The sequence below is a fragment of the Scomber japonicus genome, chromosome 12, assembly GCF_027409825.1.
Source record: "Scomber japonicus isolate fScoJap1 chromosome 12, fScoJap1.pri, whole genome shotgun sequence".
Lineage (NCBI taxonomy): Eukaryota > Metazoa > Chordata > Actinopteri > Scombriformes > Scombridae > Scomber > Scomber japonicus.
The window spans coordinates 30,027,671-30,053,621 of NC_070589.1; the positions used below are offsets into that span (position 1 = coordinate 30,027,671).

The 25,951-nt window shown below is 43.5% G+C and overlaps 1 protein-coding gene across 1 annotated transcript in view; it reads left to right on the forward strand.

Moving 5' to 3' along the window:
- Positions 1 to 25,951, forward strand: part of LOC128369736 (receptor-type tyrosine-protein phosphatase N2-like) — a 158,011-nt gene that overhangs the window by 72,939 nt on the left and 59,121 nt on the right. The window contains exons 4-5 of the mRNA XM_053330812.1: positions 8,023 to 8,220; positions 23,545 to 23,692. Of these exons, the coding sequence (XP_053186787.1) occupies positions 8,023 to 8,220; positions 23,545 to 23,692 (346 nt within the window). The remainder of the gene's footprint in view (positions 1 to 8,022; positions 8,221 to 23,544; positions 23,693 to 25,951) is intronic.

Consider the following 25,951-nt stretch of genomic DNA (forward strand, 5'->3'; position numbering starts at 1 on the left):
AATTAAGGAGAGAACGGAGGAAGGATACTGTATAACATACATTGAAGCGGTCATTAGACTAAAAATAAGATCTGACAGGGTGAATGAAGACGCTAACAGGAAGTCTCACCCGAACATTAATTCACTCATCAAACTGCTAACGATTAAAGACATTAATCATTGGAAGCAGAATATTGATTAAAGTTTTTATTACGGCGAAGTCAGAAGGTGTCATCATCATCATCGTCGTCTGGAGCCGTGAATGTCTGCTCCGAATTTCAAGGTGATTCATTCGATGGTTGTTGAGATATTGGGTTGGGGGTTGGAGTTAGTTTCACACCAAATGTTTGCCCCACTGCCAGGCACAAGCTGCTCCAACCATGCACAAATTCAAAGCTTTAAAATACTCGACCTGTGTGGGCTTGTAGTCCAATACTAACTGCACAATATTCAATATTCAAGCCAGTTTTAAGCCCATAATGTAAAGCATTTCTTACCAGAGTGTCTTAACTGGGAATCAATCACGGCTCTGCTGCGACTCCCACACTCCAAAATAGTCCTTTGGTGGAGCTGAGGCTGGCTTGGCTGCACCTGGGTGTTTAGCGTGGAGGTGCTAACTCAAACTCCACGTACTCCGGTGGTAGTTAAACTCCGTTTGACACAGGTTGCATTTTACTTTTGACTTGTCAACTGAAGCGTCTGGAAGTGTTTTAACCCTCCTGTTGTCCTTGAGTCAAGGAAGGAAGGGAGGGAGGAAGAGGGGAGGAAAGGAGGAAAGGAAAGAAGGGAGGAAGGAAGGAAGGAAAAAGGAGGGAGGGAGGAAGGAAAAAGGAGGGAGGGAGGAAGGTAGGAGGGAAGGAAAGAAGGAAGGAAAGAAGAGGGAGGAAATTAAATGAAGGGAGGAAGGAAGGGAGGAAAGGAAAGAAGGAAGGGAGAAAGGAAAAGAGGATGGAAGGAAAGAAGGAGGGAGGTAGGAAGGAAAAGAGAGAGAAAGGAAAGAAGGAAGGAAGGACGGAGGAAAGAAGGAGGGACGGAGGAAGGAAGGAAAGACGGGAATTAAACAAGCCTTTCAAAAGTCCAGTAGCTCTCTTACTTTCCATCAGCGCGGTAGGTTTACTGCAGGAGGCCACTACAAAGCATAGCGCTACAGCTAGAGGAGCCGTCTACGGGGGAGTAGAAGGGACAAAAAGGCTTGCAACATTAAAATGAGATTAAAAAAAATTAACGCATTATGGATTGCATTAATCTAATCGCGATTAACGCGTTAACGCTGACAGCCCTATATATAACACAAAACCATAATGTTGGTGAGGATAGAAACAAGGCTGCTTTGAGTTAAACTGACATTTTTTTAAAACAAGGATGACATCATCTATAAACACAGACATTCAGAGTCCATTTATCTCTGGTTCGATGCTTCCTATAGTTTCTGTCTGCTCTCTCTCTTCACATCCTTCACATGGCATTCATGTTTGTATTCGCCTCCCACATCCCTCTTCCTCCCTTCCTCCCTTCCTTACTCCCTTCTTTCCTTCCTTCCTCCCTTCCATCCTTCCTTCCTTCCTCCATTCCTTACTCCCTTCTTTCCTTCCTTATCCCTCCCTCCCTCCCTTCTTTCCTTCCTTCTTCCCTTCCACCTCCCTTCCATCCTTCCTTCCTTCCTTCCTCCATTCCTTACTCCCTCCTTTCCTTCCTTCTCCCTCCCTCCCTCCCTCCCTTCTTTCCTTCCTTCTTCCCTTCCACCTCCCTTCCATCCTTCCTTCCTACCTTCTTTCCTTCCCTCCTTCCTTTCCTTCCTCTCCCTCTCTCCGTCCGTCCCTCCCTCCATCCCTCCCTCCCTCCTTTCCTTCCTTCTTCCCTTCTACCTCCCTCCCTCCCTTCCATCCTTCCTCCCTCCTTTCCTTCCTTCTCCCTCTCTCCGTCCGTCCCTCCCTCCATCCCTCCCTTCCTCCTTTCCTTCCTTCTTCCCTTCTTCCTCCCTCCCTCCTTTCCTTCCTTCTTCCCTTCCACCTCCCTCCTTTCCTTCCTTCTTCCCTTCCACCTTCCTTCCATCCTTCCTTCCTTCCTTCCTTCCTCCATTCCTTACTCCCTCCTTCCCTCCGTCCCTCCCTCCCTCCTTTCCTTCCTTCTCCCTCCCTTCCTCCACCACCACCACCACCCCCACCACCAGCTTCACTCCCGTCAGTATCCTCCAGGTCCAAACTCCTCCTCCTCCTGCAGCACTTTAATAATAATCTCCTCCACACATTTATGAGTCTGTGTCCGAGCTCATAGATCAGTGTCAGCTCTCCGACCTACGAGAACATCAGTCAGATCAGATACGGACTAATGAAGGCCTGCTCACATTACCTCCGCCGTCAATCAAAAACCGCTGCCGTCGGTTAATCATCGGCATCTCTCTCATTAAGAAACACAGATCCCCCGTTGAGATTGGGCCCGGGTCTCCTGTTACACCCCCGTGTCCTTGTAAAGCTGACGTTATGTGATGTATGGTTTCAGATATAAAAGGATGTTAGCCCAGCGACATTTATTATGTTCTTTTAACTCTTAAACGAGGAGATACAGACTCTTTAACCTTCCTGTTGTCCTCCCGGGTCCTTCCTCTGTCCTTCCTTCCCTCCTTCCTTCCTTCCTTCCTTCCTTCCTCAGATCTAAGTTCAGCTGTTAGGGTAAATGTTCCCTCCTTCTGTCCTTTCTTCCTTCCTTTATCTGTTCTTCCTTCCTCCCTCCCTCCCTCCCTCCCTCCCTTCCTTCCTTCCTTCCTTCCTTCCTCCCTCCCTCCCTCCCTTCCTCCCTTCCTTCCTTCCTTCCTCCCTCCCTCCCTCTGTCCCTCCCTCCCTTCCTTCCTCCCTCCCTCCCTCCCTTCCTTCCTTCCTTCCTCCCTCCCTTCATTCCTTCCTTCCTTCCTTCCTCCCTCCCTACCTCCCTCCTTTCCTTCCTTCTACCTCCCTCCTTCCTTTCCTTCCTTCTTCCTCCCTTCCTTCCCTTCTTCCCTCCCTCCTTTCCTTCCTTCTTCCCTCCTTTCCTTCCTTCCTTCCTTTAGGTGCAAATGACCTGCTTATACAGGATTACATAGTGTGGTGGAAGTTTACTGTTTCTGTCAAGGACACATTGATTATTACTGATGTGTTAATTGTCGTTAGGATTGAGCACGTAATCCACTTCCTAGACAGACTCTTTTATTTTGTGATGGGCATCAATATGCAGCAGGTGGACATGTTCAACCTTGGCAATCACTTTTTTTTTTTTTTTTACTGTGACTAATATCAGTTAACAAAGGGAAGGACAGTTGTATATTTTTTATAGATATTCTGGTGGATACAAGTTGATCCTTATCAGTGTGTGATCATTACAGGCTTTAACCCTCCTGTAGTCCTCACGTCAAGGAAGGAAGGAAGGGAGGAAGAATGAAGGAATGGATGAAGGAAGGAAGAAGGAAGGAATTGAGGGAGGGAGGAAGGAAGAACGGAGGAAAGAATGAAGATAGGAGGGAGAAAGGAAAAGAGGAAGGGAGAAAGGAAGGAAAAAAGGACAGAGGAAAGAAGGAAGGGGGGAAGGTGGGGGGAGGAAAGGAAGAAAGAAGGAAAGGAGGAAGGAAGGAGGGGAGGAAGGAAGGGAGGGAGGAACAAAGAAGGAAAGGAGGAAGGAAGGGAGGAAGAAGGAAAGAAATGAGGGAGGGAAGAAGGATAGAAGGAAGGAAGGAAGGAGGGGAGGAAGGAAGGGAAGGAAGGAAAGAAGGACAAAAGGAAGGAAAGGAAGGAAGGAAGGAAGGGAGGGAGGGAGGGATGAAGGAAGGAAGGAAGGAAGGAGGGAGGAAGGAAGGAAAGAGGGAAAGAAGCACAGAAGGAAGGAAAGGAACGAAGGAAGGAGGGAAGGAAGGAAAGAAGGACATAAGGAAGGAGGGAAGGAAGGAAGGAAGGAGGGAGGGAAGGAAAGGAAAGAAAGAAGGAAGCTAAATGAAATCTCAATATTTGCTGGACTAGGACTTCCTGCTTCACAAACTTTAATTTATTTGAAGCATAAACTTTTATAAAAATGTCCCTTCAGGCTTTCAGTGAGTAGACTTGAGCCCATGTTTGTATTATTTAGTTTGTTCTGTAAGAGGCCTGTTCTCCTGAGTGATTTGTGCATTTGGGTCATGCTTTGATTTTTACACAGATATACGAGCGTGTCAACAGTTTTTATTTTTTATTTTTGGTCATATTTCTGCAGCATTAATGCAAATTACTACATTTGGTGACCTGAATAAAGAGAGGAAATGAAATCTTATCATTGTAAAAGCAGATTGAGCTTTTAAAAGAAGACAAGTAGAAGGAAGGAAGGATGGAAGGAGGGAAGGAAGAAGGGATGGACATAAGGATGGAAGGAAAGGAAAGAATGATTTTGCTTTTAAACTGGAGAAAGAAGAAGACAAGTAGAAGATTGTGTCGTCCTCCCGGGTCAAATTGACCCTATCTGTTTTGACTGTTCCTTCCTTCCTTCCTTCCTTCCTTCCTTCCTAACTTCCTTCTCTCCTTCCTAACTTCCTTCCTTCCTTCCTTCTCCGTCCCTCCCTCCTTTCCTTCCTTCTTCCCCTCCACCTCCCTCTCTCCTTTCCTTCCTTCCTCCATTCCTTACTCCCTCCTTTCCTTCCTTCTTCCTCCCTTCCATCCTTCCTTCCTTTCCTTCCTTCTTCCCTTCCACCTCCCTTCCATCCTTCCTTCCTCCCTTCCCTCCGTCCCTCCCTCCCTCCTTTCCTTCCTTCTTCCCTTCCACCTCCCTTCCTTCCTTCCTTCCTTCTTCCCTTCCACCTCTTCCCTTCCACCTCCCTTCCTTCCTCCCTTCCATCCATCCTTCCTTCCTTCCTTCCTCCATTCCTTACTCCCTCCTTTCCTTCCTTCTCCCTCCCTCCATCTCTCCCTCTGTCCCTCCCTCCCTCATTTCCTTCCTCCTTCCCTTCCACCTCCCATCCTCCCTCCCTCCTTTCCTTCCTTCTTCCCTTCCACCTCCCTTCCTCCCTCCCTCCTTTCCTTCCTTCTTCCCTTCCATCCTTCCTTCCTTCCTTCCTCCATTCCATCCTTCCTCCCTTCCTTCCTTCCTTCCTCCCTCCCTCCTTTCCTTCCAACAGGAGATTTAATTATATTGAGGCTGAAGCACCACAGATTTTTGATAATTAGACTTTTTTTTAGCTCACTTTGTTCAGATATTTGAGGAAGGAGGAAGTTTAAAGATTGTCTCAGATACTACAGATGTCATTACAGGATCATAGTCGACCCCTTTGTGTTTCATCCTTTACTTCTGGCATGTATAATTCATAATATTATAATCCTACATCATTGTCTCCTCCTGTATGACGTGGTAGAGTCATTCATTGCGGCTCTGGTTGAAGCTCCCTGCTGCTGGGCGTCGTGTAGAGAAGGCGTAGAGTGAAAACTTCAATGTGATGTGTGATGTCAGCGTTTCATTGTAGTCGTGTATCCTAGCAGACAGAAAAATTGACAGTTTGCTTCGGAGCATGAATGAAGACATTGTATTAGCCGCTGAGAGACTGCTGCAAAAAAAAGTTATTCTAAAGTTTTTTTTTTATGTATCCAGGGGAAAGGCTTGCTGAGCGTTCATGCTGGTTTCCACTAAGCACTGGTAGCTGTTAGTTAGAGCAGCAGTTTGAGATGAAGTGCCTCAGTGGTGGAGAAGCTTTAGGCTGTGTTCGAAACCGCATACCTTCTATACTACATACTACATACTACATACTTCTATACTACATACTTCTATACTACATACTAAGGAGGATGGAGGGAGGAAGGAGGGAGGGAGGGAGGGAGGAAGGAAGGAGGGAAGGAAGGAAAGAAAGAAGGACATAAGGAAGTGAGGAAACGAAGGAAAGGAAGGAAGGAAGGAAGGAAGGAGGGAGGGAGGAGGGAGGGAGGAAGGAGGGAAAGAAGGAAGGAAAGGAACAAATGAAGGAAAGAAGGACAGAAGGAAGTGAGGAAGGAAAGGAAGGAAAGAAGGACATAAGGAAGAAAGGAAAGGAACAAAGGAAGGAAGGAGGGAGGGAGGGAGGAAGGAGGGAAGGAAGGAAAGAAGGACATAAGGAAGGAAGGAAACGAAGGGAAGGAAACGAAGGGAAGGAAACGAAGGGAAGGAAACGAAGGGAAGGAAGGAAGGAAGGAAGGAGGGAGGGAGGAAGGAAGGAGGGAAGGAAGGAAAGAAGGACATAAGGAAGGAAGGAAAGGAACAAACATACTACATACTTCTATACTACATACGTCTATACTACACACTAAAGGACCAGATAGTAAGCAGACCGTTTACACTGTAGTAAACTACACGATTACCCACAATGCATTTGGTTCCTACCCGAGCTGAAATCATCAGGCTGAAGCTGATTTCATTTTAGCTCTAACTCTGTAAATAGGAAGTTGTAGAAGTTGCGTTGCATCTTGGGTAATGTGAGTGTGAGTAGTAGTGTTGCATCTTGGGTAATGTGAGTGTGAGTAGTTGCATTGCATCTTGGGTAATGTGAGTGTGAGTAGTAGCGTTGCATCTTGGGTAATGTGAGTGTGAGTAGTAGCGTTGCATCTTGGGTAATGTGAGTGTGAGTAGTAGCGTTGCATCTTGGGTAATGTGAGTGTGAGTAGTAGCGTTGCATCTTGGGTAATGTGAGTGTGAGTAGTAGCGTTGCATCTTGGGTAATGTGAGTGTGAGTAGTAGCGTTGCATCTTGGGTAATGTGAGTGTGAGTAGTAGCGTTGCATCTTGGGTAATGTGAGTGTGAGTAGTCAGCTCTTGATGCATACTCTGCATTTCTGGAGAATCTAGTAAACCATCCAGGAACTTCTCACATACTCTAAATCACTACACAGTTAAACACACTACATACTTCACATGACGTCAGAGTTAGTACGAGTAGTAGGAAAGGATGAGGTTTCCAACAGACCCTCTCTCTTTTTATTCTTTTTACTCGTTTTGTGCTGCCACAATCTTTCAACACTCCCACCTTTCTTCTTCTTCCTCCTTCTCCTACCTTCACTCTCGAGCTGCTCATGGGGTTTTTTTTTTTCTCCCATTAATTTTTCCTTATTCTCACGCAAGAGAATAGAAGAATAGAAAAGCCAGTAACTTCTGAAAGTTTGTTGCGTGAAGGTCAGAACACGTTAATGAGGCCAATTTGGATAACGGATCCCATTTTTCCGTTGCCTGGATCTTCCCCCCTCGCACTCAGAGTCACTCATTAAGCTGCTGGCATCATTTTCACCTTTTCAACTTTAAAGTACAGAGGAAAGGGCCGAGCTAGTAATGATTCTAATGAATAAGCAATGAGCAAGACACAATCCTCCGGCCTGTGATGATGATGATGATGATGATGATGATGATGATGACTGACATGATTATTTAGGACTCTAAAATAATGCAGTAGTCTCAGATGTAGATATTTCTGCACTGGAAAAAGAAGCTTCACCAGTTTGATTAACCCTCCTGTTGTCCTCGAGTCAAGGAAGGAAGGGAGTAAGAAAGGATGGAAGGGAGGAAGGAAGGAAGGAAAGGGGAGGGAGGAAAGGAGGGAGGAAGGTAGGAGGGAGGAGAGGAGGGAGGGAGGGAGGAAAGAAGGAGGCACGTAGGGAGAAAGGAAAAGAGGAAGGAAGGAAAGAAGGAAGGAAGGAGGGAGGGAGGGAGGAAAGAAGGAGGGAGGTAGGGAGAAAGGAAAAGAGGAAGGAAGGAAAGAAGGACAAAGGAAAGAAGGAAGGGAGGAAAGAAAGAGAGAAGGAAGTGTGTTTCAGCCTCTGTCAAGCTAACGGAGCTGCTGTGGCGGGTTCCTGTCTAAGCTTTTCAAAATAAAACCTTTCTTATTGAGCGTTATCTCATTATTATTAAAAATCGTTTCCCCTCGATTTTATTAGTTTTGAGATCGTTTGGCCCCTAAATCGCAATCACGATCAAATTTCAATTAATTGAGCAGCCTTATTATCACTGTCTGCTATAAAATGTTTAAAGTGCTTCGAATGAAATAGTCCAACAGCTATGACTCTAACCCGTCCCCCCCCCCTTGTCTTCTTCCCTCTTCTAGGAGCTCTGTCGGCAGCGGATGGCGGTCAAACCTCCCACCGAGCGCCAGGAACCCATCTCCTCCAGGATCAACAGCGTGTCGTCTCAGTTTAGCGACGGCGGTCCGGCTGTCAGCCCCTCAGCACGGAGTAGCATCTCCTCCTGGAGCGAAGAGCCTGCTCACTCCAACATGGACATCTCCACTGGTCACATGATCCTGGTAAGTGTCTGAGTGACATACTTGGTGTAATCAGAATGCCAAATGACACCAATTAAGCTCCCATTTCCAAACCATAAGAGAGTGAAGTTCTTCATCAGATGGGGAGATTTGTCAGGTGGCGTCACATTGGAGAAAACCATGCATGAGGAAATGGTCACATGGGTCCATCTTTCACAATAAAAGCATATTTCACTTGATATTGGAGCCCAAACATGTTTTAACCCTCCTGTTGACTCCTCCCGGGTCAAATTGACCCCGTCTCTTTTGACTGTTCCTTCTTTCCTTCCTCCCTCTTTCTTTGCTCCCTTCCTTCCTTCCTTTTTTCCTCCCTTTTTTTCCTCCCTCCCTTCTTATTCCTTTCCTTCCTTTCTTCCACCTACCCTTCCTCTCTCCCTCACTCCCTGCCTCCCTCCCTTCCTTCCTTCCTTCCTTCCTTCCTTCTCTCCTTATTTCCTTCCTCTTTTTCTCCTTCCCTCCTTACTCCTTTCCTTCCTCATTCTTTCTTCCTTCTTTCCTTCCTCCCTCCTTCCTTCCTGCCTCCCTCCTTCCTTCCTCCCTCCCTTCCTTCCTCCCTTCCTTCCTTCCTTCTCTCCTTACTTCCCTCCTCTTTTCCTCCTTCCCTCCTTACTCCTTTCCTTCTTTCTTTCTTTCTTCCTCCCTTCCTTCCTTCCTTCCTTCGTTCCTTCCTTCCCTCCTGTCCTTCCTTGACCTGAGGACAACAGGAGGGTTAAATATATCCAACTTTCTATCACAACCATGTTTAAATGTAGACAACAGACATTTTTACTATTTTTCCATCCCTTAAAATTTAGGATTAAGGAACATCAGAGTGAATAAAATCCATTTCTAAATGTATTTGTAGAGGCAAGAAGTCCAGTTCTTACTAAATATCTGTTTAGGTGCATGATGGACTTAGGGGAATATTTAACAGCTCTGAGGACAAAAGTAGAAACAGAAACTATCAGATAGGACATAAGGAGGTTTGTTTCCCAGCTGCGGCTGCGGAGGATCTTACAACGCGATACTACTTAATACTAAAGACACAACCTTTACTAAATCACCAAGGACATGAAATGAGCACGAATTGGTGGGTGTGACATTGGGAAAGTTGTAACTGATGGATTTGAAGGATATATCTGAAAAACTTTAAGGAGGATTGAGGATCGTTCAGACTTTCATCCCCTAGATGAAAAATAGCTTCGAATGACATTGAGTCCTTTTCTTGCCACGACGAGTAAATCAATGAAAGTCATGTTAAAATATTCAGAGTTGTCTTGACCATGACTTTATTGGGTGAAATAAGCTAAATCAATGTAGACGGCCTGTTCTGGCTATATTTATTTATCAAGAAGCACAAAGACGGTACGTTGTCTTTCTCTAGTTTATTCAGTCGTCTGCAGTCGGACTCCTTGCTGTCTCAACGTGAGATGGCACAGCGAGCCCTGAGCAGAGGAAATAGTCAGATTATATACAGATTATATATATAGATTAATACATTATCACAGAAAGGATGACCTTGTTCTATCATTAGAACAATGTAAGCACAATAGTCATAATGTGTGTACAATCAGGACAATGTTAGTCAGTAGATTATAACTAGGGCTGTCAAACGATTAATTGTTTTAATCACGATTAATCTCAGAATTTCCATAGTTAATCACGATTAATCACGTTTTGAATTGCATGTTTAAAATCCTGTTATTTTACATTTGAAGGCAGTTTTAAGCCCATAATGTAAAGCATTTCTTACCAGAGTGTCTTAACTGGGAATCAATCACGGCTCTGCTGCGACTCCCACACTCCAAAATGGTCCTTTGGTGGAGCTGAGGCTGGCTTGGCTGCACCTGGGTGTTTAGCGTGGAGGTGCTAACTCAAACTCCACGTACTCCGGTGGTAGTTAAACTCCGTTTGACACAGGTTGCATTTTACTTTTGACTTGTCAACTGAAGCGTCTGGAAGTGTTTTAAAGTTAAACAAGCCGTTCAAAAGTCCAGTAGCTCTCTTACTTTCCATCAGCGCGGTAGGTTTACTGCAGGAGGCCACTTCAAAGCATAGCGCTACAGCTAGAGGAGCCGTCTACGGGGGAGTAGAAGGGACAAAAAGGCTTGCAACATTAAAATGAGATTAAAAAAAATGAACGCGTTATGGATTGTATTAATCTAATCGCAATTAACATAAGTGGTGTCATGGTCATATGGCATAGTTACTCATTTTATCAGAGAAGATGAATAATAAGAATTCCCATTACAGGCCACATCACATATTGCTTTTTGCAGTATCTCAAATACGTCTAGTGTTGTGCTCATATGTGGTTTTTCAACTTCGAATGACTTTGAGTCCTTTTCTTGCCACGACGAGTAAATCAATGAAAGTCATGCTAAAATATTCAGAGTTGTCTTGACCATGACTTTATTGGGTGAAATAAGCAAAATCAATATAGAAGGAAGGATATCATCACATATTGCTTTTTTACAGTATCTCAAATATGTCTAGTGTTTTTCTCATATGTGGTTTTTGCCCCCATTTAGAGAAAGAATCCAACAAATCAGAGCTTGTATATGCTAAATGAAGAATAGGCCATTATCATTATAAGCCAATTGCAACATATATGAAGTATTTATGAGTATTTTTGTTCTATGTAGTGATAATCTGGTCCTTTGACAAGAAAAAAATCACACAAGCAGTGTCTGCATGTAATATTCTCGCCCTTACATTAAAACTACATTTCCATTCCTACCACAGATTTTCCACACTTCCTTTTATCCCAAACATCCGACCACCTGCTCCCCGCCGCCCGTACCCCTTAAAGCATTTATTCTATTTTCAATTTTCCATTTCTTCATCTCGCTCTGCCTTGTCTGTCTGTTCTCTGCATTTCTGCATATAGCACCCTACCCCCCCCACCCACCCACCCCCGTCCCCCTCACCATCACCCCGTCCCTCATACACATGCATACACGCTCACTTCTCTTTCTTTTTCCTCTCATCTCACTCTCTCTCATCTTTCTCGTCTTCTTCTTTCTTCTTTTGTGTGTGTGTGTCTATGTGTGTGTGTGTGTGTGTGTGTGTGTGTGTGTGTGTGTGTGTGTGTGTGTTTCTGTACATCTCATTACACCCACAGTTTCTATAAGCAGGCTTCTTACCCTCTTCTATCCTGCAGATGAAATCGCTATTGAACCTCGGTCGCATTCTGTCGAGCGCCCGTCGTAATTGCAATATATAGCTATTCACTTCAACCACCCACCACCCTCAGCATCAGCGCCCACCTCCTCATCCCTCCTCCCTCTCTCTCTCTCCCCCTCTCTCTCTCTCTCTCTCTCCATGCATTATGAAGCTGCCGGCATAGATGTGACAGAGCGGGCTTTTTTGATGTGTTCAATAGGCACAAAGATACTAATTACCCCTGAGATTTGCAACCACAGTTGTGTTCAGGAGGAATGACTCTCTTTTTTTTTTTTTTTCTCATCCCTGTGCTTGCCGCTGAGAGAGAGAGAGAGAGAGAGAGAGAGAGAGAGAGAGAGAGAGAGAGAAAAGAGCGACTCTGTTGTTTTACAGGAACGCTCAATCCCCCGCTAAAGTGTGTCTTTTGGCAAATGCACCCACAACACCTTATAATGCGTGTGTTTGATGCACCAAGGTCACACAGGAGGAGGAGGAGGAGGGAAAAAAATAGATTTGAGTTTTGAGACAGCGAGGACTGAACTTTTGTCTCCCCTCCGCTATAGACGAAAAAAAACCTTCTCAGCAGAGGTGGCATCGCATTAGAGATAACAGGAATGAAATTAAGTGTGGCTCGTGTTCTGTCAAGTATTCAGTTGGTATGTGGGCCACAGTCTGGTCAGGGTGATTACTGCATTTGTTATAATAATAGAGACTAATATGCAAATGATGTGCAAAGGGAACAAAAGGAGAAGAGAGAGAGAGAGAGAGAGAGACTGTTCACACAAAGAGGGTAATCTGATTGGACGTGGCTGTGATGATTAATACATTTTGTGTAGGTGATGATGGAAGTAAATGTCCTCTTGAATGCTGATATTCCACTCAGATCCTCTTCAGAAGTAACTGTAAAGTTTTAATAGATACTTTCACACTCTGTAAAATGTTGCTTATGCCAGTAGAAGCATTATCTACATGTTACATATATACACAAGTAATGACCGACCGTCCTCCCTCACAAGCAAAGGTTGAAGTTGTTTAAGAGATTTTATCAGAGTGACATAAAAGTTGAGAGAGTTGGTTGTACATCTTTCCTTCCTTCCTTCCTTCCCTTTCTTTCCTTCCAACTGTCCTTCCTTCCTTCCTTCCTCCCTTCCATATTTCCATCCTGTCTTCTTTTCCTTCCTTCCTTCCTTACTTCCTTCCTTTCATATTTCCATCCTGTCTTCTTTTCCTTCCTTCCTTCCTTCCTTCCTTCCTTCCTTCCTTCCTTCGTTCCTTTCATATTTCCATCCTGTCTTCTTTTCCTTCATTCCATCCTGTCTTCTTTTCCTTCCTTCCTTCCTTCCTTCCTTCCTTCCATATTTCCATCCTTCCTTCTCTTTCTCTTGTCTTTCCTTCTTCCTTCCTCCCTTTCATATTTCCATCCTGTCTTCTTTTCCTACATATTTCCTTCCTTCCTTCCCTTTCTTTCCTTCCATCTGTCCTTCCTTCCTTCCTTCCTCCCTTCCATATTTCCATCCTGTCTTCTTTTCCTACTTATTTCCTTCCTTCCTTCCTTCCTTCATTCCTTCCTTCCTTCCTTCCTTCCTTCCTTCCTTTCATAAGTAAATGTCCTCTTGAATGCTGATATTCCACTCAGATCCTCTTCAGAAGTAACTGTAAAGTTTGAATAGATACTTTCACACTCTGTAAAATGTTGCTTATGCCAGTAGAAGCATTATCTACATGTTACATATATACACAAGTAATGACCGACCGTCCTCCCTCACAAGCAAAGGTTGAAGTTGTTTAAGAGATTTTATCAGAGTGACATAAAACCTCTGGAGTTGGTTTTACATCTTTCCTTCTTTCCTTCCTTCCTTCCTTCCTTCCTTCCTTCCTTCCTTCCTTCCTTCCTTCCTTCCTGCCATCTGTCCTTCCTTCCCTTTCTTTCCTTCCATCTGTCCTTCCTTCCTTCCTTCCTCCCTTCCATATTTCCATCCTGTCTTCTTTTCCTACTTCCTTCCTTCCTTCCTTCCTTTCATATTTCCATCCTGTCTTCTTTTCCTTCCTTCCTTCCTTCCTTCCTTCCTTCCTTCCTTTCATATTTCCATCCTGTCTTCTTTTCCTTCATTCCATCCTGTCTTCTTTTCCTTCCTTCCTTCCTTCCTTCCTTCCTTCCTTCCATATTTCCATCCTGTGTTCTTTTCCTTCCTTCCTTCCTTCCTTCCTTCCTCCCTCCCTTTCATATTTCCATCCTGTCTTCTTTTCCTTCCTTCCTTCCTTCCTTCCTTCCTCCCTTCCTTCCTCCCTCCCTTTCATGTTTCCATCCTGTCTTCTTTCCCTTCATTCAGTTGACATAACCAAACCCTTAAATCAATAGTTAAATTGCCATTTCCGTAACTTAGCAACAAAGATGCTGCACAAATTGGCATCTAACAATTCTTTAACATCCTGTCTAGTTGAATTATCCTAAATGTACCGCTTTAAATGATCATTATAAGTTAGTTTAATTCAATTGTAGATGATCAAAATGTCTCTCTGCTTCATCCGGTGACTCAGCAGTGAAGTGAGAGAAATGAGTTTTAATGAGTTTACAGGTGTTAAAAGTCAAATGCTTAAATTATCACAGTTTCCATTTAGTGTTTAGATTGTAGACATAAAGTCCGCCTTAACACCACAAATACACTCCTCTTTTTAATTGCAGCTTGCACAAAACCCGTCCTGCTTTTATAGAGCGCTGCTGCTGATGAGGAGCTGATTTAATTTTAATTTTCTTCTTTTTTTTTTAACTCCGCTGACGAAATCAAAGACGATAAAAAAAAAAAACAGAAATGATGTTGAGCAGTTTGTCAGTTACAGGATGCTCATCATCACAGGAAGTGATAATGTGTGATTCATTGTTAATGGGGGTGTGCTGTGAACTTTTTGGCTGGCAATGATCAGTGCCCCCCTGCCCCCCACCACCACCACCCCCCCCCCCTTCTAATTTTTTGCCAATTACTGCAATTTAGCTGAGAGAGAGAGAGAGAGAGAGAGAGAGAGAGAGAGAGAGAGACAGAGAGAGAAGAGAGAGAGAGAAGAGAGAGAGAGAGAGAGGGAGGGGAGAGAGAGAGAGAGAGAGAGGGAGGGGAGAGAGAGAGAGAGAGAGAGAGAGAGAGAGAGAGAGAGAGAGAGAGAGAGAGAGAGAGAGAGAGAGAGAGAGAGGGAGAGGGAGAGGGAGAGAGAGAGGGAGAGAGAGAGAGAGAGAGAGAGGGAGGGAGAGAGAGAGAGAGACAGAGAGAGGGGGAGGGAGGGAGAGGAGGAGGGAGAGAGGGAGGGAGAGAGAGACAGAGGGAGAGGGAAGGATAGAGAGAGAGAGAGAGAGAGAGAGAGAGAGAGAGAGAGACAGACAGACAGAGAGGAAGGGGAGAGATAGAAAGAGTGAGAGAGAGAGAGGGAGAGAGGGAGGGAGAGAGAGAGAGAGAGAGAGAGGGGGAGGGAGAGAGGAAGGGAGAGAGGGAGGGAGGGAGGGAGGGAGAGAGACACAGACAGAGGGAGAGGGAGAGAGAGAGAGAGAGGTAGTAATGCATACACTGAGCTGTGAGTGTGTTTCAGCACCATGGACAGCTCCACACACACACACACACACACACACACACACATACAGTACAGTGAAGCAGACTACTGCCTCAATCCTCCCACTCCTGAAACATTAGACAGCAGAGAGGAAGTTACATAATGGCCACAGTCAGATGTTAACTATGTATCTCTAAAAAAAAAAAAAAAAAAAAAGAAAGTCACATACAAAAAAAAAACTGATTTCACCCACTCTTTTTTTAAATCCTCCCAAAAGGTCAGACTGGTTTCTCGGCCCACGGAGGAGAGAGTGTGTGACCTTCTGCTCAAGTTAAAAAAGATGAAAGAGTATAAACTATATTTACCTATATTTAGAGTTTTCCAGTTGTTCAAATGTTAGTGACAAGCTGGCAAACAGGAAGTGTGATGTTTAATGTCTCTTACCTCCCACCAGCCGTCGGTAGAAAAAGACTTTATGGATTTACCGCCTCTATTCTCTCTACATGCCTTCTCTCTTTTATTGATTAGTTTTCTGCCTTTCTTCCTGGTATTAAATTACCATTTCTTTTTTTCTTTCTGTCTTTCTTTCTTACTATCCATATTTTTCCTTCTCTGTGATTTTCTTCTAGTTTTCTGCCTTTTTTCCATTATTTCTGTTTTTTCTGGCATTAAATTACCATTTCTTTCTTTCTTTCTTTCTTTCTCTTTCTTTGTCTTTCTTTCTTTCTTCCTTCCTTTTCTTTCTTTATTTCTTTCTTGCTGTTGTACTTTCTTTCTTCCTTTTCTTTCTTCCGTTTCTTTCTTTCCTTCTCTTTCTATCTTTCTGTCTTTCTTTCTTCTTTCTTTTTCTTTCTGTATTTCTTTCTTCCTTTTCTTTCTTTCTTTCTGTCTTCCTTTTCTTTCTTTTTGTCTTTCTGTGTTTCTGTCTTTCTTTCTTTCTTTTTCTTCCTTTTCTTTCTTTCTTTCTTTCTTTCTTTCTTTCCGTCTTTCTTTCTTTCTTTCTTTCTTTCCGTCTTTCTTTCTTTCTCTTTCTTTCTTTCTTTCCGTCTTTCTTCCTTTCTTTCTTTCTTTCTTTCTATCCATATTTTTCCTTCTCTGTGATTTTCTTCTAGGTCTCTGTTTCATCATCCTATTAATTTTTCTATTTCTCTATTTCTCTTGACTTCTTTTTTATTACCTCTCTCTCTCTCTCTCTCTCTCTCTCTCCCTCTCTCCCCATGTTTTGGAACAATACCTTTTCTTTTTTCTTCTTTTCTTTTACTGCTCACACTTTTCTGTTGCAGTCAGAGCTGTCAGTTTTACAAAAAAAAAAAAAAATTCAAACTTACAAGAGAGCTCATTTCAGATTCACATCGTGATGTCAACTAGAGACAGAACAGAGAGTTTCATGGCAACAAAACTGGGAGCCAGTCAACACATTTGGGGTGGAGAGGAGGATGGGGGGGGGAAGAAAGTCAGAGCCGAGGGATTTCTTTTTTTTTTTTATTCTCAGAGTCGCGTGACAGCGAGAGACCGAATCCATCACAAAGCAAGACGAGCGCTCCGCAGCCGTGGAAAAACAAATATTTCATCTAATGCCCTGCCACGCACTGGAGTGAGGCAACTGTTGAATGATTAATAAAAATCACAGGCGTCAAAGAAAGGAATAACGTGCTAGCTGTTGAGCTGCAGCACCCCCACCCCCCACCCCCCGCCCCCTCCTCAACAAAACAACCCTCCCACCTCCCCAAAAAAACTTAATTGCCTCTCGTTAAAACCTGCACAGATTCCATGTCATCATCCTCCACCCACTGATTTTAATTTGAGGAGAAACAGCTTTCACCATCTTATCTAAGTTAATGTATTACTTGGTCCCATGTGACTTGGGAATGAGCGCCCCAGCCCCCCCCACTACCGCCCACCCGCTCCCATACCCTCACTCCTCACCGCCCCTCCTCCCCCACCACATCCTCCCTCTGCTTGTGTCTTAAGAGGATTAGTCGACTCTATATATAAAGCACATTATCTTGTCTTTTGTTGCCGGCCAAGTAAAGTGTTATAGATTATACTGCAGCGAGAGAGAGCCTCCATCGAGATTAGCCGTGCTGGGAATTTGTCGGGCGGGCTGGTTGTGGTTTTCGTAGCTCACCACCAGCACACAGGCCAGCTGGGGATGTGATCTGTGGAGTTGATAGGTCGCGGGGGCCAATGGCTGGAGGAAGAACCGGCTTTAGGAAATGGATGTTTAAACCAGTCTAATGTGGTCAGCTGGGAGGAGGGGAGGGGGAGGGGGAGAGAGAAAGAAGAAGCATCCCAGCTAGACCCAGCGGAGTTAGACTCATGTATCAGGGATGATGTCATCTTTTTTCAAAACTAAAAATAAGACGGCGGCCTCTGAAATGGTGGATGTGATTCAGCGTTGATTGATTGCGTGTTTGTTGTGTGATTCATAAATGAGAAGACATTAAACTGAATTGAGGCTTTAATGCAACGTTTTAATCAGACTCAGATGTTTATTCATGTTTATTTGAGGCTGAAGGAGGAGAATAAATGAATCAGATTTACATGATTCATTTTAACAGGACAAAATATGGCAATAAAAGTCCCATCTAATGTCTCTCTATGAGCTTTACTTGTTATGTCTTGATACCGCCTCTAAAAGGAACTGTCCACTCTATCGTCATGGCAGCGTTATAGTGACAGTCATCATCACTACAGCTAAAAAGAAACCTTCAGAGTATTCAAATCTAAAAGTCATATTTGCAGGACTTCTGTATATTTGTTGATGGTTAAAACACGTCAAACCATTTCCTGCTAAATGCAATGTACTGTAGAGATGCTATAAAACTAATCTGACTTCATGATGACATCATCAGTAGTGGAGTCAGTACTCAGATACTTTACTTGGTAACAACCATGACAGCTGAAGAGATAAAGAAACAACTACCTTCAGATTTATATATATATATATTTTCTGTTGATGGTGATAAACTTCAACCATTACTTTTCCAGTTTACTTTACTAGAAATAAATGAAATACAGGGATGCTATAAAACTAATCTTACTCCATTATGACATCATCACCATCAGTGTACACCTGAAAACTATTAAATGGGATTGGCATGTCATGTGATCTGGGCCTTAATTTGTATTTAAGATGGAAGCTTTCTAGTTGGATTTGGCACAAAATGAGGGGGTCGGGGGGGGTCCTTCACCTTAACATGTTATCGATTTGAATCCAATTTCCTGTATTTCTATTTAGGGACTATGGTGTTACAAAATCCAGGAAAGAATGAAGTAGTAATCTTACTTTATTATGACATCATCACCGTCAGTGTACACCTGAAAAGTATTAAATGGGATTGGCATGTCATGTGACTGTCATGTGATCTGGGCCTTTTTGTATTTAAGATGGAGACTTTTTAGTTGGATTTGGCACAAGACAAGGGATCGGGGTCGGGGGTGGAGGGGGTCCTTCGGCATAAAAATATTATCGATTTGAATCCCATTTCCTGTATTTCTTCTTTTTTTTTTTATAAAGATTTTTTGGGCACAGACGCCTTTATTTAATAGTAGACAGACAGGAAACAGGAGAGAGAGGGGGGTGTGACTTGCAGAAAAGGACCTCCGGCCGGGATTCGAACCGAGGTCGGCTGCGTATGTGGCATGCGCTCTAACCACTCAACCACCTGCACGCCATTTCCTGTATTTCTATTTAGAGACTATGATGATACAAAATCCAGGAACTAATGAAGCAGTTTATAATGAAAGTATAGTAGCATCTACCTACTACTACTAAATCTGGACTGGATGATCTCAAAGAGGCCAAAGTCTCTTTAAATCATAGTTTTAGAAATGTGAACGCTTTATTCTACTTCTGAAAATACAATAAAGGCAGATTTCACTGTTTTTAAAAAATATGTAGACCACTATAGACCATGCAGGAATAGATGAAAAAACAGTGATCGTCTATGGAGATGATGCCAATGACCAATTATTGATCCAATGATATCCTAATAAATCTACCTGCATTGGGAGCTGCAGACTTTTTTCCTTTCTTCCCATCAGTGGTGGAGCCAGCATTTAGATTCTTTATTTAAGTAATACTACAATGTTTAAAAAACCCATCTCCTCCATCAGGTGGTGTTCTGGTGGTTAAGCTGTAAACCGTATAATCATAAGATCCCCCTGTTCAGTTCCAGCTGGCGGATCACCCCCCCCCCCCTCCCCCCGCCTCTATCTCTCTCTTTATACTGTTTCCTGTCTGTCTCTGCTATCTGTTGAGACAAAAAAATGTAATTAAAAGTATAAAAAAGTGAGTTTTATCAGCAGGATTGTGCTTCACTATCTGAAATAAAAAGTTCTAATTTTGGAGAATGGCCTTTTCACGATGTCACCACCAGTATGTGTTAATTGCATTATGTTATTACTGGTTTCTTAATGTGTGACCAAAATGTTAATGTTAATGAAGGAAAGAGCTTTCACGAGGTTGTCTTGTAGCTTGTAAGCTATCAAACAAACATGGCTGTGTTAATAGATATGATCATCCTGAATGTAGAGGACTTTAATTATGTAGAAACATAAAATTGAAGTGCTTCACTGAAGTGTTTGAGTGACTTTACTACTACTGGATACCCTTTTAATTTTATCACTATTATAATTATAGTTTATTTAATAGAGACAGATACACATAGACAGGCTCAACTCTCCAATGCACAGATCACAGAGTTTATAGTGGATGCTAATTAGTAACACCTGTCCCTAAAAGCTGAGAGTTATAATAGTAATATATATAAAAGCTTTATTTATATGGCACATTTATTTTCGTTATGATATGAATTTTTAACGTACCTTCATACCGGTGTATTTCATTCATCACACAACGTTAGGAACGCTGCGCCACGCGACACTGTTTCAGGCCGGACCCTTTTCAGTGTTGCGCTTCTTGCTGCTCAACAAGCCAGTTACCATGACGACAGTTCACGCATCAACGTCCTGGTTTTTAATAATTAGTCAGTAAACTCAGCATCGTCTGACGCAGGCTGGAAACGCTGTGTGTTTCAGCTTCTGTCAAACTAACGGAGCTGCGGTGGCTTCCGGTCTAAGCTTTTCAAAATAAAACTTTTGTTATTGTGCTTTTCTTCTTCTTATTATTATTATTAACAAACAAAGTTGGGGCTGTAAATTCATCCTAACTCAATCTACTTCAGTAGAGTAGTACTTCCTCTCTCAACTAGTAGAAGATGTTGTGAACAGCTGATTATGAAAAAAAAAATACAGTCATATACTGTGAAATCGCGCTTTTATTTTGAAAAATACCGTCATATACATTTTTGGTCATACTGCCCAGCACTACACAATTCAATCAAGAAATAAAGAAAGTTTTTAAGAGTGTTTTAAAAGAGGACACTGAGGTTGCTTGGTTGATTTTCAATGTAAGAGCATTCCACAATTAAATAAGGGATTAAAATAAGAAGTAAAAAAAAAGAAAAGAAGGTACTCTCAGATTATGGCTAACCTGTTGAATAAAAGTATCTCCTCCTCTCCCAAAATGGCTGCCCTTAGCATTACGTCACCTCCCATCGTAGCCGACCTTCATGCAGCTGTGTCTTACAGGTGCTCAGATGGTGCGTCAGAGCCACAATGGCAGCAGCATCGGGGCAGGGGTTTATTGCGTTGCAGTTTTTTTTTTTTTTATTGAGCACCTTTGGCAGTTATAAGCCCCTCGCCCCCCCACCCACCCCCCCCCCCCCAGGAGTAAAGGGGATTATTCAGTGTTTGGCCGACACATGGTGATCTCAGCACCTCCTGATTGGATTGCAATAATCCCTTTACACAGCCACAAAACCCTATTACTCTGGCATTAGAGAGCGAGAGAGAGGGTAGGGGGTAGAGATGAGTGTGTGTGTGGGGGGGGGGGCGGGGGGGGTATCTGATGTAGGATTGTGTGTGTGTGTGTGTGTGTGTGTGTGTGTGTGTGTGTGTGTGTGTGTGTGTGTGTGTGTGTGTGTGTCGTCTTTAGAAGTGTATGAATTACTGTATGCATGAGTCTACATTGTAGGTTTGCAGCAGGTCATGTGTTTGGTGTGTGTGTGTGTGTGTGTGTGAGTGGGTGTCTGTACGTTGAGTGAATGTGGAGTGTGTGTGTGTGTGTGTGTGTGTGTGTGTGTGTGTGTGTGTGTGTGTGTGTGTGTGTGTGTGTGTGTGTGTGTGTGTGTAACATTGATTCATGTGATTATGTATCAGACTAAGTATGCGCTTTTCTTGTGCGAGTGTGTGTGTGTGTGTGTGTGTGTGTGTGTGTGTGGGTGGGTGGGTGGACTGTGTTCTTGTATATGTGACCTTTATGTGTGAATAGTGTTTGTGTGTGTATGTGTGTGTGTGTGTGTCTCTTTGAAAGATTCGGACCTCCTGCTGTTGATAAGCGACTGTTTGCAGGTGAAGGGTTGCAGCTTTTCTTTTTTTTTTGCTTTTAGCAGCTGAGCAGTGAATATGATACACTATAATAAGGAATAACTAGTGTGTGTGTGTGTGTGTGTGTGTGTGTGTGTGTGTGTGTGAGCCTGTTTAATTCACTTACAGCCTAACAAATAACAATCCTCTTTGTTAAGAATGTGTTTTTCATATTCACGTTCATGTACAAGTACGATAAAAATCACATATCTGGATGCGATCAGGACCCTTCCCCACCCACCCCCACCCCCACCCCCCCCCTCCATTATCTCCCACCAGCCTATAACCGTGCCCCCTTCCATTTTTAACAAACTCCTCTCATTTTAGCAGGAAAGCCATTAAGCCTTTTTTGGAAGCTAATTCTGATTAAGATCAAGCCCTATTTGTAACTGCCACCATAAATCATTTGCCGGAGCCATTTAAAGAACCACCATCACCCCACCACCACCACCACCACCACCACCAGCAGCAGCTCATTTCGTCCCCTCATCCATTACATTACGATGGTACCATCCATATTTTTTTTAAATATATTTTTTATGTGTGCACGAGCCGTTTAAAAAAAAACAAAGCTACTCTGGTCTCACTATCAGATTACTGCTAACCTGAGTGCTCGGTGCTTATGTGCCAAAAGCTCATTTGCTGGCAGTCGATCAACGTCACGCTGCTTTTCTTAATTATGAGGACTGTATGGTGAGTAATGGTCAGGCTGCAACTGGTGGCAGAGCTAGAGAAGATCAGACTGATTATAGGAACTCTGATTAATGCGGCTTTGGTGAGAGTGAAATGAGGAAAACATGCATATGGGCAATAATATCCAGCTCAAGGTTTAACACTTCTGTTGTCCTCGAGTCAAGGGTGGAAGGGAGGGAGAAGGAAGGATAGAAGGGAGAAGGAAGGGAGGAAGAAGGATGGAAGGGAGGAAGGAAGGATGGAAGGGAGGAAAGAAGGAAGGATGGAGGAAGGGAGGAAGAAGGAAGGGAGGGAGGATGGAAGGGAGGAAGAAGGAAGGGAGGAAGGATGGAAGAAGGAAGGATGGAAGGGAGGAAAGAAGGAAGGATGGAGGAAGGGAGGAAGAAGGAAGGGAGGAAGGATGGAAGAAGGAAGGATAGAAGGGAGGAAGAAGGAAGGAAGGGAGGATGGAAGTGAGGAAGGAAGGATGGAAGGGAGGAAAGAAGGAAGGATGGAGGAAGGGAGGAAGGATGGAAGGGAGAAAGAAGGAATGATGGAAGGGAGGAAAGAAGGACAGAGGAAAGAAGGAATAGATGAAGGAATGGAAGGGAGAAAAGAAGGAAGGGAGGAAGGGGGATGGAGGAAGGAAAGCAGGAAGGGAGGAAAGAAAGAGAGAAGGAAGGGAGGAAAGAAGGAACAGTCAAAACAGACGGGGTCAATTTGACCCGGGAGGACGACAGGAAGGTTAATAGTTTCTCTAAATGATTCTTTGCTTTTGTTTTAATGTTTATGGAGAACCAGAGGGAACCGTTAAAGCTGAAGGATGTAGAATAATCTTCCTTTTCTGCTAGATTACAGTCTTATATTTAATGTCCAATTCTATTATCTCAATGCTAAACTGTCCTCAGTGTGTCCTAACGACTAAAAGTCACTGCTGTGGTGCTTTAAACAAATAAGTATTGTCTCTTTTTTCCCTTTCATTTGACTAGAGCATCAAATTGGTGATTTTTCTCAACACAGCATGTAAAAAAAAAACAACCCTGATTGGTAATCACAGGAAACAGGAAAGAGCCGTAGCGTCTATTTGTTTGACTTTTCTTTGATTGATAAAATAACTAGTACCTGTTTTCCCATCTGGTGTTCCACTGAGGTTCAAACTAACATGCAAATACTAGCAAGCTGCCAAATGTAGGAAGTTAAAACTGCAGGCTAGTATTTAACCCTCCTGTTGTAGGAAAGAAGGAAGGGAGGAAGGAATAAAGAAGGAAGGAAGGAAAGGAGGGAGAAGGAAGGAAGGAGGAAAGGAAAGAAGGAAGGAAAGGAACGAGGAAGGAAGGAAGGGAGGAAAGAAGAATAAGACGGGGTCAATTTGACCCGGGAGGACGACACAAGGGGTAAAAGTTTGAGATGACATCTTTCACTTCACAAAGGATCTTCATCTGGTACACGGAGCCTTATTCTGTTGCTGCCTTTCCATCTCTGTGCTTACCTTTCCTCATCTCCTTGTCTCCTTGTCTCCTTCAGTCCTACATGGAGGATCACCTGAAGAACAAGGACCGCCTGGAGAAGGAGTGGGAGGCTCTGTGTGCCTACCAGGCCGAACCCAACGCCTGCACCGTCGGCATGAAGGACGGCAACGCCAAGAAGAACCGCTCCACTGCTGTCGTGGCATGTAAGCAAAGAGATGAACCTCATTACTATTTCATTCAGTCTCTTCTTAGCTCTCAGTTTATTGTTTCTTTTTACTATATCAGCCTGAAAGGAAGACCGAGGACAATAAGATACTGTTTAATGATGGAACAGTCCTAGAAAATGTTATGGCAGTTATTATTAGAACATTCTAGAATCTTATGTCACAGTTCAGCAGGTGCAGAGGCTCATGGGTAATGTAGTCCCTGAAGACAAAAACATAACAGAAATGATAACTTTCACAACATATATTTAATTAAAAATCACTTAATCTATTATAATGTTTAAATGAACCATTAACTCGCAACGGTAGTGAAGGTAAACTCTATTAGACTCATATTATTTAATAAAGTGAATATATGTTATGTTACTCTGCCAATTACTCTGACCCTAACCCCGACTTCAATTGGGATGGGGTCCTCACTGCAGGCGACCCGGTTCGAATCCTGCACAGAGCAGTCCTATCCTGCATGTCATTCCCCCCCCCTCTCTGCCTCCCATTTCCTGTCTCTCTCTCTACTATCTACATTAAAGGCAAAAAAGTCCCAAAAAATATACTTAAAAAAAATAAAGATAAGGTATTAATTATCGAAAAAAACACACAAAAAGCTATCAAGCTAACATAAAGAAGAATTTTTGCACACAACAAGGCTCAGACATGTCCCAGAGCTAGTTTGAACACCCTAATTTAGTCCTTTCCTCCTCTATAATCTTCAAAATGAGGACTGAACAACAGCTGCTTTCTGCCCTCTCAAACCAGCCATCTAGCTGTCATACGTTTGCAGAGAGGCACCAACACCACACTGCTTCACTTTGTCCTTCCTTCCCCTCGTTGCCTTCTTTGATGCTCCGTCTTTGCTTCGAGCCACAACTACGTGAACATGTTCCCTGTCAGAGAATGAAGAGTCCGCAGCAGCGCAGTAGCTCAGCAGAAAGATACTCTTCTAAAAGTCCTGATGGGTTATATGAGTCGCACCTCTGCAGCATCTCACAGATCCTCCTGCAGGGTGGAGCTGTTGGTGGCAAGATTTAAAAAAAAAAAAAAAAAAAAAAAAAGAGAGAGAGGGGTCCTGTCCCACTTTATGATATAACTATTCAGCTCCTCTCCTTCTTTCCTTCTTCCTTCCTCTCTCCTTCTCTTTCTTTCCTTCCTCTCTCTTCCATCCCGTCCTTATTTCCTCCCTCCATCCCCTTTTCTTCCTTTCTTTCTGTCCTTCCCTCCTCTCTCTTTCTTTCTTCTGTCCTTCTGTCCTCCTTCCCTCCTACCTTCCTTCTTTCCTCCCTCCCGTCCCTCCCTTCCTCCTCCCTTCCTTCTTTCCTCCCTCCCTCACTCCTACCTTCCTTCTTTCCTATGTCCTTCCTATGTCCTTCCCTCCTCCCTCTTTCTTTCTTCTGTCCTTCTTTCCTCCCTCCCTCCTACATTCCTTCTTCCCTCCCTCCTTCCCTCCTTCCCTCCTACCTTTCTTCTTTCCTCCCTCCCTCCCTCCTACCTTCCTTCTTTCCTATGTCCTTCCTATGTCCTTCCTTCCTCCCTTCTTACTCCTTTCCTTCCTAACTCCTTTCCTTCCTTTCTTCATTCCTTACTTCTTTCCTTCCTTCCTTCCTCCCTCTTACCTTCCTTCTTTCCTATGTCCGCCCTATGTCCTTCCTTCCTCCCTCCTTACCCCTTTCCTTCCTAACTCCTTTCCTTCCTTTCTTCCTTCCTTACTTCTTTCCTTCCTCCCTCCCTCCCTCTTACCTTCCTTCTTTCCTATGTCCTTCCTATGTCCTCCCTTCCTCCTCCTTCCTTCTTCCTCCCTCCCTTCCTCCTTCCTTCCTTCTTCCTCCCTCCCTTCCTCCTTTCCTTCCTTCTTCCTCCCTTGACTCGAAGACAACAGGAGGGTTAAACCTGGTTAAACTTGATGGTTTAAATCTGTCACTCAGTTTAAACCTTGCATAGCTTCACATTGAAGAGTTGGAACAAGCTGTCAGAAGAGTGGTGTCTAGACTTCAGGCAAACTTTAAGGGGGAAAAAATCATAAATGTATGGGTAGGTTTATGCATGCAGCTCTGTGTGTGATCTTTTTATGTTGCTTCAGTGCATTGTTGAGTATTTTCTCTCTCAGTTTTTGGGAAGATTTCCCCTCTGGGAATCATAACTGCTCCAATAAATATTTAGGATAGGTATGAATGTTCCTAGTTTGTACATTTCACTCTTGCCAGCGACCATTTAAAGTCTCCTGTTGTCCTCAGGTCAAGGAAG